The sequence below is a fragment of the Ursus arctos genome, unplaced genomic scaffold (assembly GCF_023065955.2).
Source record: "Ursus arctos isolate Adak ecotype North America unplaced genomic scaffold, UrsArc2.0 scaffold_6, whole genome shotgun sequence".
Lineage (NCBI taxonomy): Eukaryota > Metazoa > Chordata > Mammalia > Carnivora > Ursidae > Ursus > Ursus arctos.
This window is the reverse complement of record NW_026623078.1, coordinates 14446939-14459550: the sequence shown is the minus strand read 5'-3', so window position 1 is coordinate 14459550 and position 12612 is coordinate 14446939. Positions and strand designations below refer to the sequence as shown.

The following is a 12612-nucleotide window of genomic DNA, read 5'->3' as shown; positions in this document are numbered from 1 at the left end:
AGATGAGTAAAGATATAAATGTACAGAGTTGTAGGTGATGTAAGAAATACGTATAGATATTGTAGGAACAGAAAAGGAGACTAACCAGCTCTGAATGGCAAGAATGAGGAAGTACAAAGGAATAAAGAGCAAACAAATGTCAACAAGGAGGTGACACTTGATCCAAATTTTGGACAGTAGGTAAGGAGATGTCTGACTGGTAAACGAGAGATTGGAAAGGGTATCACAGGGAGAAAAAAATAGCATTGGCAAGGGTGCAGAGACAAAGTTCCACATGGCTGAAGCACAGGAGGCTGCTGGGAAAGACTTGGGGACAGGGTGGGCGACCCCGTGTGAAGGTCACTGAAGGGGAGGTCATTGGATCTGAGAATGTCAAGTGACTCAGAGGTGGAGCTATGGGACTTACACTCCACCATGCTGGCCTTGAAATCACCAGATGATGCTAACAGATGGGGTATAAAGGTGAACCATGTCAGCTCATGCTGTTCTACTCAGCTCTCAGGACAGTTCATCTCTCCATTTTTCAAAAGCTTTGAGAGATCCCATTTCCTTCTAACCACTTCCACCTGTGCTTTGCAAGTGTGCCACAGAGAGGTAGGTTATTGAACAATAAGGTTTGTATCAGAGGACCTGCCTCTCGTCCTAGCTGATTGGGGCAGATGTGGACACCTGATCCATGCTTGGTCAATCAGTCTTAATATCTTGACGTGAGAGATGTAGAAACTGTGATCAGATGGCACTGCTCATGGAGATTTCACAGTACCTCTATTGTTAAGGCCGGGTGGTATTTTGGAGTGCAAAGCTAGCTGCAAGCCAAAGATATGGGAGAGAAAACCTGTGTACGAAGAGAAGCTAGTGTATAGAGAAAAGAATAGAGATTTTCAATGAAGAGACACCTTTGAAATCCAAAGAGAGTGACTGGCTCTCTGATGACTCTCTAATTTATAATGTCTAGCTTTATTTCTTAAAGCTCGGTTCTATGAGAGTCACCTTCAAAGTTGCCCTTTTAACATAAACCTTAGTGAATTCCTCACCCTTGCAACCAAACTAGAGTTTATTGACTGACCAATTGAAATTTTAAAAATCAAACTCTCATCTTGTCTTTTGTTTAGTCCATTTATGGAAGTTCCCTACTATGATTTCCCTTTTTTTAGAAGATACTGGGCTAATGCAAGGTTGTGGCCCTGAAAGCCATGGAGACTTCTGAGTACTAGATAGCTACTAAAAATAACTCCCTCTAGATTGCTCCAGGTTCAGATTTCTTAAGGTAAAATCATCAAGACAAGTTGATAAACCCTCAATTCCAGAGTGGCCATAATTTCTATGAATTTTTTTAAAAATATTTTTATAGTACCATTAGATGTTTACTCATGAACCACTTCTAATTAATGGAACAGGATAGATCTTAGTTGCTATAGATGATAGTTATTTGCAGCACACACATATTTTCTGCTGTATATATGCCTCTATCTACCTGCCTAAGCCTGTGTCCACACCCATCCTTTAATTTCTATCTTAGAATGAGCTGCAAAAGAAACTGAGAGAATCAGCCAAGACTAGTTAGTTGTTGAGGTTGTGAACCATGGTTTTGCATGAGGACATCAAAATTCCCCCAAATCCAGTGAACAAAAGAAAAGTATTGGAGCAGTATGGCTTGAGAGGAGCATGGTGATATTAAATAAATAGAATAAAAAAGTAAGCAGGAGGAGACTGCTTGCCCAAGATCGCCATACACATTATGCAGTTTCCGACAGAAACATGCTTCAAAACCCTAGATCACCCGGGGGTTCCTTTTCACTGGGCTAACGAGGAAATACAAACACAGAAACAAAATAAAGTTGGTCTAGTCTTTTAAGGTCAAAGTAGACAACCATGGAATGTGTTTGAGTGATCTTGCCCCCAAATATATAGGCTGTTTTTGGTGGGGAAGGGGCCTAAAAAGGTGACATTGATTAGATTTCATCTGAGATACATTTTAGATATGGCAACCACTCATTCATATTAAAAATGGCAGAAGAAATACTAAATGCTTGTATGAAGGTTCTAAGTCTCCACCCCCATCCCAAAAAATGAGCAAGACTCATCCCTGCGCCTCATTCTGTCAGTTTCCCACCATCACTACTTGTCACTTCCATACTGAGGAATGGCTCAAACTGACAAAAAGAGCACAGAAATCTTCAGCAGCACAAATACATGCTCAGAATAGCAAGAAATGATTAAGAGTGGCCTCTTTTAGGAAAAAAAAATCAGTAAAGTTAAATGATTGCTCACTGTGTCATGATAATTTTTATTAGTTTCTCCCTATAAAAATAGCATTTTACATTTCTGCATTTTATCAAAATTTTAGCATCCTTTCTTATCTGTATTATTCATCACCCCCCCCATTTCCCAGGAAAGGAAAATAAAACCATTTGTATATAAGATGAATTATTTTCAAAATAAAGAAAAGCATAAACAATTTTTACCAACACACCTGAGCATGTTATAGAGGGAATTCATGCAAAGATGAGGTGACCTCTAAGGTTTCTCCCATTGCTCTTTATTAATCTTTCCTTCCCTCCCTTTCTCTCCCCCTCCCTTGCTGCCACTCCTTCTTTCCTTCCTTCCTTCCTTCCTTCCTTCCTTCCTTCCTTCCTTCCTTCCTTCCTTCCTTCTTTAAGTATTGGCCAAGTCTGTACTTGGAACGAGAAACCATGTTGGACAATAAAAACAAATCTATAAGACCCTACCTTTAAGAAGTTTATCATCCATAAACAGTGACGGCGTATGACACGGTGTGGTGAGTGGTGCGTAGAGGTCTAAGGAAAGCACCAGAGAATTTTAAAGAGAGTAAAGATAACTCACTTCTGTTTGGGCAAGCAGACAAAGCTTCATGGCATGGATAGCATTTTATCCTGGGCCTTGAAGGCTAAGGATTTCACTAAGCAGAGGAAACAATAGAATGCTAAGATGTGTGAGGTAATAGAGTATTAATGTTCCTAGAGAATGTCTAAGGAAGGGAGCAAAATGTGCTTTATTAGGGGGAATTGGAAGAGAAGCCTAAAAGATTGATGGGGAGACAGGAGGGGTCAATTCGTTTTACATCTGGCACCACAAACTAACGTTAACCTTACACATAGCTGGCCTGAGTGTAACACTTGCCTTGTCTACTATGGTTATGCAAAAGATGAGTGCTGTTTCAACTGGGTTGCCCTGGTTCCTTTCCTGACCCTCACCACAAATTAAGTCCAGCTCTGTATATGACTTAGTTTATGATTTATTCACAGATTTGCCAAATGTAGCATACACTTCCTGAGCACCTACAACATTTTACTATCAGTTTGTCCTATGGACACTGAAGTTTTTGATTTCCACCTTCTAAGGGTATGGACCTTCATATGTGATTTCTTTGGAATAAGCACCAGAGCTGGCATGAAGCAGTTAAGTGAGGAAAACGCTTTGTGAATGAGAACAATGGAATGGTTGAGAGGTGATCATTAATCTTGCTTCTGTTTAAGAACCTCTTGCATCAAATGCAGCCCTGCCAGTGCCTGAAGCCACAGAGAGGAAAACACAGAAAATGTACCCTTCTCTGCCAGATATTGAGGGCAGAAAAGTCCCTATTGTGGCTGATCAGCCAGTAACTTCAGTTTTTCAAGACTGAGATATCCTGAGACAAATAAGCCATTTATTGGCATAAAAACCAGTGGAATGTTAAACTTTTTTTTTTTAACTCCTGTGCTCATTCTAAGAATCACTCTTTGGTATTGTATTAATACTTCAAATTAATATTAAGTGATAATTTTGTTTATACATGTCTTAGTGAGACTAAGACATATTTAAACCTTTTAGATTTCGTGTTCTAATTCTAAATCCTTCATTTAATGTGATTTCCCTTAGGGCTTATGGTGTCTTCATTACTATACGCCCTTCAGTTCAGTTGAATACACGTGTAATTTTAAGCTATTATATTCTGGGATACATGGGGCTGAAAGTAGAAAAAGAAAACATCAGCCTGACCTTGAGGAATGTCTTGTTGAGAGCCGGGAAAAGTCAAAGAGACATAAGCACATAAATACAATTACAGATAATAAGTGCTGAGTTAACATTATGTGCTTTGGTAAAGGTACAGAACGGACAGTTGGCCCAACCTGAAGGTTTAGGAATGCCTCCCTAGCAGAGGGGACACAACTTCTTGTTAATTCACAAGTCAACAGGGTGAGAGCACACCAGACTCCAGGCGCCCGGAGAGGATCGGGAGTTGGTGAACTCCGGCGGGATAGCACCAGTGGAGAGGAGCACTGAGGGTGGACTGGGAGCAGAGAAGAGCCAGGTCTACCCTAGGCTGTTCAGGGCTGGAATCAGTTGCCAAGGGTGCTATCCCAAGGGTGTGAGGAAGGCCTCTTACCTGCTCTGCTCAAATGCCTGCCTCACGTGCCTATGGGGTTCACACTTATTTTGATGGAGAAACAGACCCTCTTTTTAACAATTAGTAAGAAGAGGGGCGCCTGGGTGGCTCAGTCGTTAAGAGTCTGCCTTTGGCTTAGGGCGTGATCCCGGCGTTCTGGGATCAAGCCCCACATCAGGCTCCTCCGCTGGGAGCCTGCTTCTTCCTCTCCCACTCCCCCTGCTTGTATTCCCTCTCTCCCTGGCTGTCTCTGTCTCTGTTCTCTGTCAGATAAATAAACTCTTAAAAAATTAGTAAGAAGATGTTGAGGATTATGAAATGGGGAGCATGGACCTTAAGTGGAGGTGGCATTCCATGTATAAAAAGTACCCAGGACTTGCTGATAGTCTATTCTGTCCATAGTAGTGATTTTTAAAATTCTTCGTCCTTCCATTTTTACACAAAGGAAATGATCTCAACCTTTCTTTAAAAAAAAAAAGAAAAAAAGTAAAGAATATTGAATAGAAATGAGGCTGGAACAGTTTAAAAGTATTAGTTGCAATATCAACTCTAAGGAACACTGTGCAGCGGCTTGTCCTTCTTCCTTAGGATAATATGACTCAGGCTCACTCCACCTATCTGACCACGATTTGGTTTTGGGAGGACAAAGCAGGTCATGCTGTTCTGCCTTGACAAGTCAAGTTACATAGTTTTTTAAAACATCATTTATTTGTATTTAACTTTTCAATTTCTCATCCATAAATCACCTTCTATTTAGAAGTGCCATTAGGTGGATCTTTATTTCAAATAAGCTGCTCGCATAAGCTAATGCCCCAAACCAGTCAGGAGTAATGGAAGGCAACACTGAGAGGTTCTTGGCCCTCCTTGTCCTCAGGCTGAAGAATTTTGCTATTAACCATCTGTGAATCTAGACCTTCCTGGGTGAAGTGGGTTAACAAATATATTCATAAATGATATTGTGTCTTTTAAAAGGTAGATATTAACGTTTTTTCAGGATCTCATTATTAAAAGTGAACACACAGTACACACATGTATACAATGTGTACAAGTTTGGTAACATACAGAAAAGTCTAGAAATCTCTAGAAATCTCTAATTTGCTAATATTAATAATATTAATGCTGATAAACCTTGTAGTGGATAGTACACTGTGAGACCCCCTCAAATAGTGTACTGGATTTAAGAGTGTCCCCCAAATATTCACGTTCACATACAACCTCAGAATGTGACCTTATTTGAAAACAAGCTCTTTGCAGATGTAAAGTGGGGTGAGCCTAGTCTAATGACTAGGGTCTGTGTAAGAAGAGGAGAAATGACACAGAGACACATACATAAAGGAGAAGCACAGCCATGGGACAGCAGAGGCAGACACTGGAGAGATGCAGCTGCACACCAAATACTGCGGGGCGCCATCCAACCACCAGACGCACTAGAAGAGACAGGGAAAGATCGCTCCCCAGAGACTTGAGAGGGAGCACCACCTTGCTGATACCCGAGTTTCAGACTTCTGGCCTCCAGAACTATGAGAGAATAAATTTCTCTTGTTTTAAGCCACCAAGCTCATGGTGATTTGTTATGGCAGTCATGGGAAACTAATACAAATAGTAAATAAGAGTATTGACTTCAATTCATAGTCGGATGAATGCTTGCCTGCTTTACATACAAATTCTGCTTGCTCCAAACCTCGAATAGCCAAACTTCATGTGTAAGTGTTAGAAATTCAGTGGTGCGTACTCTATCTATATTAAATGCACAAAAAGCAGAAAAATAAAATCTTCAGGTATAGAAATAAAATAAAACCATAAGGATGTGGGTGTTGAATTGAAGAGGAGAAAAGAAAAAAGAAAAGGAGATGCGAATCCTCACAGGAAGCATCTGTGATGCACAAAAGCGTCCTCTTCCTGTAGCTGTGCTTTATATTTCACTTTTTCCCGCTTAACTTATAAAAGGAATGAACACTTGGTGGTCTTTTTCTCTGTCCTAATTCAGCTGTGCTGTAAATTCTTGCCCCATAAGGAAGCATCAAGGAGCATACTGAGATTTTCTTTCCTTTTCCCCTGTGATGTATATACTTGAGCATTTCTGCTGCCTACACCCCAGAACTCATTAGCCGTCATGAATGCACCCAGCACCCCACCTTGGCCAGCTCCCCATCAGATCTGAGAAGAAGATAGGCAGAGTCCAGACAGAGGTCTGTCTGGCTCCTGTGTGCAGCATGGCTCTCCTTTCCTATCAGAGAGGCCATCCAGACTCACACCTGCCTTACTTACAGTAAGTTGTCCTTGACCTTTCACATGCAGAGAGAAGGCACTGATCGCACAGAAGCAACCACCAACAGCTTCTGAGTGGTCCTCTGTTGTAGAAAGGAACCTGCTGTGCCAAGTTCTATTTCTGGGGCCACTACTCTTCTGCTTCTTTAAGAACTGAGAAGGCAGGATCTTCTTCATTTCTTTATACCCACAGATAGGAAGGAATGCTTTTTGCAACTTACTTTCCTCATCAGGGTATTGTGTGAATGAGCATTGGCTACCATTTCTTCAGGACCTATTACTATGTGCAGAACAACAAATATTAACATTCGCTGTGTCAGGACAGTGCATATCTGTTATATTACTTTTGGTCACTTAATGTATTTTGTAATTAAAATTTTTCAGCCTCAATCCATTGAAACTAAATTAAGCCATCACTTATGTTCTTTCCAGACAAGGCCATGTTGGCTTAGTGCAGACATGAGTGAAGGTAGTGCAGGGAGTGATGGGAGAGGCAGTGGGGGTAATGGTGGCAGGGAAGCTAGTCAGCACCACTGTCATGGTAGGTACATGTAGGCATGAACAGGGTGATGAATAAATCTAAAGAATCCCAAGAAAATTTCACATTAAAAAAATAAACTATATTAATGTGACAAAATGTATCAGAACCTAAGAACCTAAAAAGAAAACTCTTGATGAATCACTCCCTACCTCTTCTGTTGTAAGGAATAAAATACAGCTTCCCCTCTGCCCCAAAGATGACTGCGTGCTGTGGGTGGGAGAGGCTGGGAGGGGATGCCCAGTCCTCTTCAGCATGACTTGTCACTTAGCCAATGGGGGTTCTGTGTTATGCTAAGTTCAGAGAAAGCACTGGGAGAAGGAGAAGTATTTCCAGTTGGGCCAATTAGCTCATGCTAGCAGCAGAATTTGAACGGGAACTTAAAGGAAGAATAGTAGAGTAAGGAAGGGCATTCTTGAGTGAAGTATAGCACACTCCAAGGGACAGAACTTATTCTGGCAATAATAGATTGTCTAATTTCACTAAGGTCCTGAGAGAGGACAATTAAAAAACAAATTGGAAAGGGGTAATGGAGTCAAAGTCTTCAATGGAAAGATCATAGATTATTTGGTTTATGGTATGCAATAGAGATTAATGAAAATTTTTGAACGGGGAAATGGTGCAATTAAAATAGTTCCTAGGAACAAGGGAACAATATTTTCCCCATTTTTTTTTTTCTTGAAAATTTTTAGGACAAAATTATACAACAAAATACTAAAGAATTTATTCTTCAAAAAGACCAAAAGAGGCAACCCACAGAATGGGAGAAGATGTTTGCCAATGATACTTCAGGTAAAGGGCTAGTATCCAAGATCTATAAAGAACTTCTCAAACTCAACACCTAAAAAACAAATAACCAAGTCAAAAAATGGGCAGAAGACATGAACAGTTGCTTCTCCAAAGAAGACATACAAATGGCCAACAGACACATGAAAAAATGTTCAACATCATTAGCAATCAGGGAAATTCAAATCAAAACCACATTGAGATACCACCTTACACCAATTAGAATGGCAAAAATTAACAAGGCAGGAAACAAATGGTGGAGAGGTTGTGGAGAAAGGCGAACTCTCTTACACTGTTGGTGGGAATGTAAATTGGTACAGCCACTTTGGAAAACAGTGTGAAGGTCCCTCAAAAAGTTAAAAATAGAGCTACCCTGTGACCCAGCAATTTCACTACTGGGTATTTACCTGAAAGATACAGATGTAGTGAAAAGAAGGGGCACGTGTACCCCAATGTTCATAGCAGCAATGTCCACAATAGCCAAACTGTGGAAGGAGGCAAGATGCCCTTCAACAGATGAATGTATAAAGCAGATGTAGTCCATATATACAATGGAATGTTACTCAGCCATCAGAAAGGATGAATATCCACCATTTGCATTGAAATGAAGGAACTGGAGGGGAATATGCTAAGTGAAATAAGTCCAGCAGAGAAAGACAATTATCATATGGTTTCACTTACATGTGGAACATAAGGAATAGCATGGAGGACATTAGGAGAAGGAAGGGAAAAATGAAGGGGTTGAAATCAGAGGGGGAGACGAACCATGAGAGACTATGGACTCCAGGAAACAAACTGAGGGTTTCAGAAGGGAGGAGGTGGGGGATGGGTTAGTCCGGTGATGGGTATTAAGGAGGGCACGTGTTCCAATGAGCGCTGGGTGTTATAAGCAATCAATCAATCATGGAACACTACATCAAAAACTAATAGGTGACTAATATAACATAATAAAAAGAAAGCAGAAGAAAATTGAAAGAAAAGATAAGCTAAAGTCAGAATGATGTTTGTAAATGTCGAGTCAGATAAGCTAGACGCTGCCCACTTAGCACAGAGTCAAATTAGCTAGAAAGTGGTGAGCAGGGAGGACTGGAGAAGGAGGAATCAAGACAGTCCAAAGGCTACTGCAATAATTTAGTCAAGAACACAACAGGAATAGAGGAAGTGAGAACAGAAAAGAAGGGATGAGTTAAACAGGTACTAGGAAAAAGAATTGACTGAATTTAAGGGCTAAAAAGGCAGAAAAGTGGAAGAGCCTACTGTGGTTCCCACTGCTTCTCAGTTACTGTCACCCCCAGTCATCTCTGGCTGGTGGTTTTTAGTGCCATGCATTTAGGATTTTTAGTTGAATTGACTCATTATTTTCTGCTCTACTTTTTGCTTAGTAATTAAAGTTGTAATTGTTTTGACATCTCCAAATCTGTATGCTTGCATTTTCCAGTGCCATTTTTGTCTATATTTTTTTGCCTCATTTCCTGTTGATTATCTATTTGGAAAGACGGCTGTAGGGCCCCAACATTGAGGATTCAAAATTTCAAAATAGAGTCCCAAGTTTCTTACTCCATGTCCATGGTAGATTGGGCTTTTGTGTAGAACCCCATTCTAATTCAATCCCATTCACAGGTCTGGAGCCCATACTTTCCCTGGGGTGAGAACCAAGCAACAATAAGCATTAGAGCCTAGATGGCTGAAGCTGGGAGCTTCTTGAGAGGACTCAGCAAGGGTCTAGACAACAAGGCTTAAACTTGGAGGCAATAGGGCCAAGTCAGAAATGGTTGCCGAAGGATGGGGAATGGGAGGGTAAGACTGATGGTGTTTAAGAGTACAAACTTGCAAGGAGTAGTAAATAGGCCATTGAGATCTAGTGCACAGTATAATGAATATAGACAATATTGTACTATAATTATATAATGTGTAAATATTGCTACAAAGGCAACCATATTATAAGATATGAATGTATCAAAATAACACATTGTATTCCTTAAATTTTCACAATGTTGTATGTCATGGAGCTCAACGGAAAGCCCAAGTTATCTAGATTTTAACCTTTATCTTTCTTAGGTTCTATTCTGAGAGTTCTTGCTTAAATTCTTGCTTAATTCCCTTATGAAATTGTTATAACACTATAATTTTAAGTAATCTAAAGAAACCAACATTTAAACAAATATTCCCATGACTGATGTAAAATTTTCCAGTATTAAGCATCTGATCTTCTTGTGATATATAACACATTGAAATAATAAGAAATTATAAGATTTCTTTACAATGCTTAGCAATAGATTATTTATTCAAGCAATCAATGAGTGAAGATGATGTGGAATACTGAGTTAATGACACAAAAATACACATGCATCTAAAACACACATACACTCACACACATACTGCATTATCCACTTTGCAACACACTCTTTGAAGTACCACAGGGACCAGCACTACCTTTCACAGGTGAAGACAGATTCAGATGCAGTAGCAGGTTCTCTGACCACGACCTTCTCACAATACCAGTACTGGGATTCCTCACTGGCCTCACAGCGCAACAGCACCTTCTGCAGTTTTCCAAGTGACACTGCTTCCACTTGAAATGTATCTATCTGGTGCAGGAGACAGAGACAAACCCCACCGAAATAAAAGGAGTCCAGCACATGATAAATGCAGGCAATAATAATAGCCCAAAGACTGACAGAAGCAGCCCAATACTTTAAAAGAGATAATGTTACCACAGTTAGCATCAAAAGGGGTAAGAAAGAAAGAAAAATAAGCAAATTACTTTTATCTATTCAAAATACTTTTCTGTGCTTCTTTCTCTTGCAGTTTTATTTTCTCTGTTTATAACAGTATCCAGCATAAGAAATAAACCCTAATACAAAGGCTGCCAGTTCGTGGCTTTTCTCTTACTCAGATTCCTGCTTCTGTGACAAAGTTTAGTAGGTGGACATGTTGAAAACCATGAGCCCTAATATGCAAAGTATTTAGTTTCCATGGGTGTTGATATATTTTGAGGCATGTAGGAACAAATTTTTCCTCCCTCCCTCCCTCCCTCCCTCCCTCCCTCCCTTCCTTCCTTCCTTCCTTCCTTCCTTCCTTCCTTCCTTCCTTCCTTCCTTCTTTCTATGCTTCAACAAATCCTCTCCTATACTTTCCTCTGTAAATAATATATAGAGCATATTCTTGGGTTTGTTGTGAAAGAGCATCCTGGAATCTTCATTCCTAAATAGAGTTACTTTGTCACGTCAAAAACTCACTGACATTTCTAGAGAGCTGTAGGACCTAAAGTAAATGCTACTGGTTGGAATAAAAAGAACTCCTTCACACATTACTTCCTCATAGATTGTTGCTGAGAATAAGCACCTAAAATTACCTAAGGAAAGGGTCATGAATCTAATTAAGTCTGCCATGTTCCCAGAAATGACAGTTGACTATTAGCCACTGTTACCGTACTTTGTGGTAAAAATGCAAACCCAGTATTGCTCGTATTTCCTATATAGGATACGCTGTCTTAATAGCTGCCTACATTGTTACCAGGTTAAATTTCAATTCTGTATTTGAAGATGTACTACCTGGATGTTAACTATTGATTCCATGTTTTTCATGTGAATTTTTAAGCCAAACTCAAAACATTGCTAGTCCAGTGATATTTCTGCAAACAAGATGATGATCGTACATGTTCTCGGGTGTGCCTGAATTCCCAGGGTGCCTCTACAAGGCACAATTTCGCCATCCACATCACCTGTTGTAGTTTGATGTGCTTGATGCCCCACTCCCTCTCTTCCAAGTCCCTTTTTGAGTTCACCTTCTGCTTTGGTAGGTAATTTAGGCATGCTGGCAGCTTTCTTTCTCAACCCTCTAGGTCTCACTGCCTCTTTCCTGCAGGCTTCCCTCTTGTGAGAAAGGTTTGAGGGTGTTCTGCAGGATTTCTCAAGGTTCCTAGCAAGAAGGAGTTCCAGCTCCTTAATGTCCCTATATGGCTTTTTTTCCCTTTCCTGCCTCATCTTCCCAACTCCTTCACTCTGAAGGTAGTTACTGGGATCACCTCCCAAATATATTACTTGTACCCCAGTCTTTGTCTTATGGTCTGCTTTGAAGCAAATCCGAACTATGATACTTCAAGGTCCAGAAAGATTGCCTAAATAAGCTTCCTGGTTACTTCTTGTTTCTTCAAGTAACTTGAGTTTGGAAGATAGAATTAAATTAGGTCTATTAATATGTCACTGCATTTTGATTATACCACTGGACACTGTGTAGAGAAAAATGACAATAACCAGCCCAATCACTGGCTAAGGTTGTGAGCTGTGGCTGGTGTGAAATCATTCTGGTAATAAACTAAAAGGTTGTTGTCACAGTTTCTCAACTGCAAAACTCTTGAAATCATTTGGCATTCCCATTATATTCCATGCATTGAAGAAAATAATAGAAAAATGTGAAATGAGCCAGGAAAGAAAAATACTTTATATCTCTGATTCTGAACATTAAAAGATACTAGTAAAGCAACATTTTTACTCTTGTCTATACATTGATTGCAATTATGCCTCCAGCCCAATTTTAATTTCATCTATAACGCACCCTCCCTGTTCTCTGGTAATGAACTGAAGATTAACCAGAAGATGATTTGTGAAATCTTAGCATGTAACCTCACCTG

At 40.0% G+C, this 12612-nt stretch overlaps 1 protein-coding gene across 1 annotated transcript in view; it reads right to left on the bottom strand.

Moving 5' to 3' along the window:
• The window catches only part of RP1 (RP1 axonemal microtubule associated), a 345533-nt gene that overhangs the window by 94717 nt on the left and 238204 nt on the right, over positions 1-12612 (bottom strand). The window contains exon 22 of the mRNA XM_044390380.3: positions 10413-10567. Coding sequence (XP_044246315.3) covers positions 10413-10567 — 155 coding nt within the window. The remainder of the gene's footprint in view (positions 1-10412; positions 10568-12612) is intronic.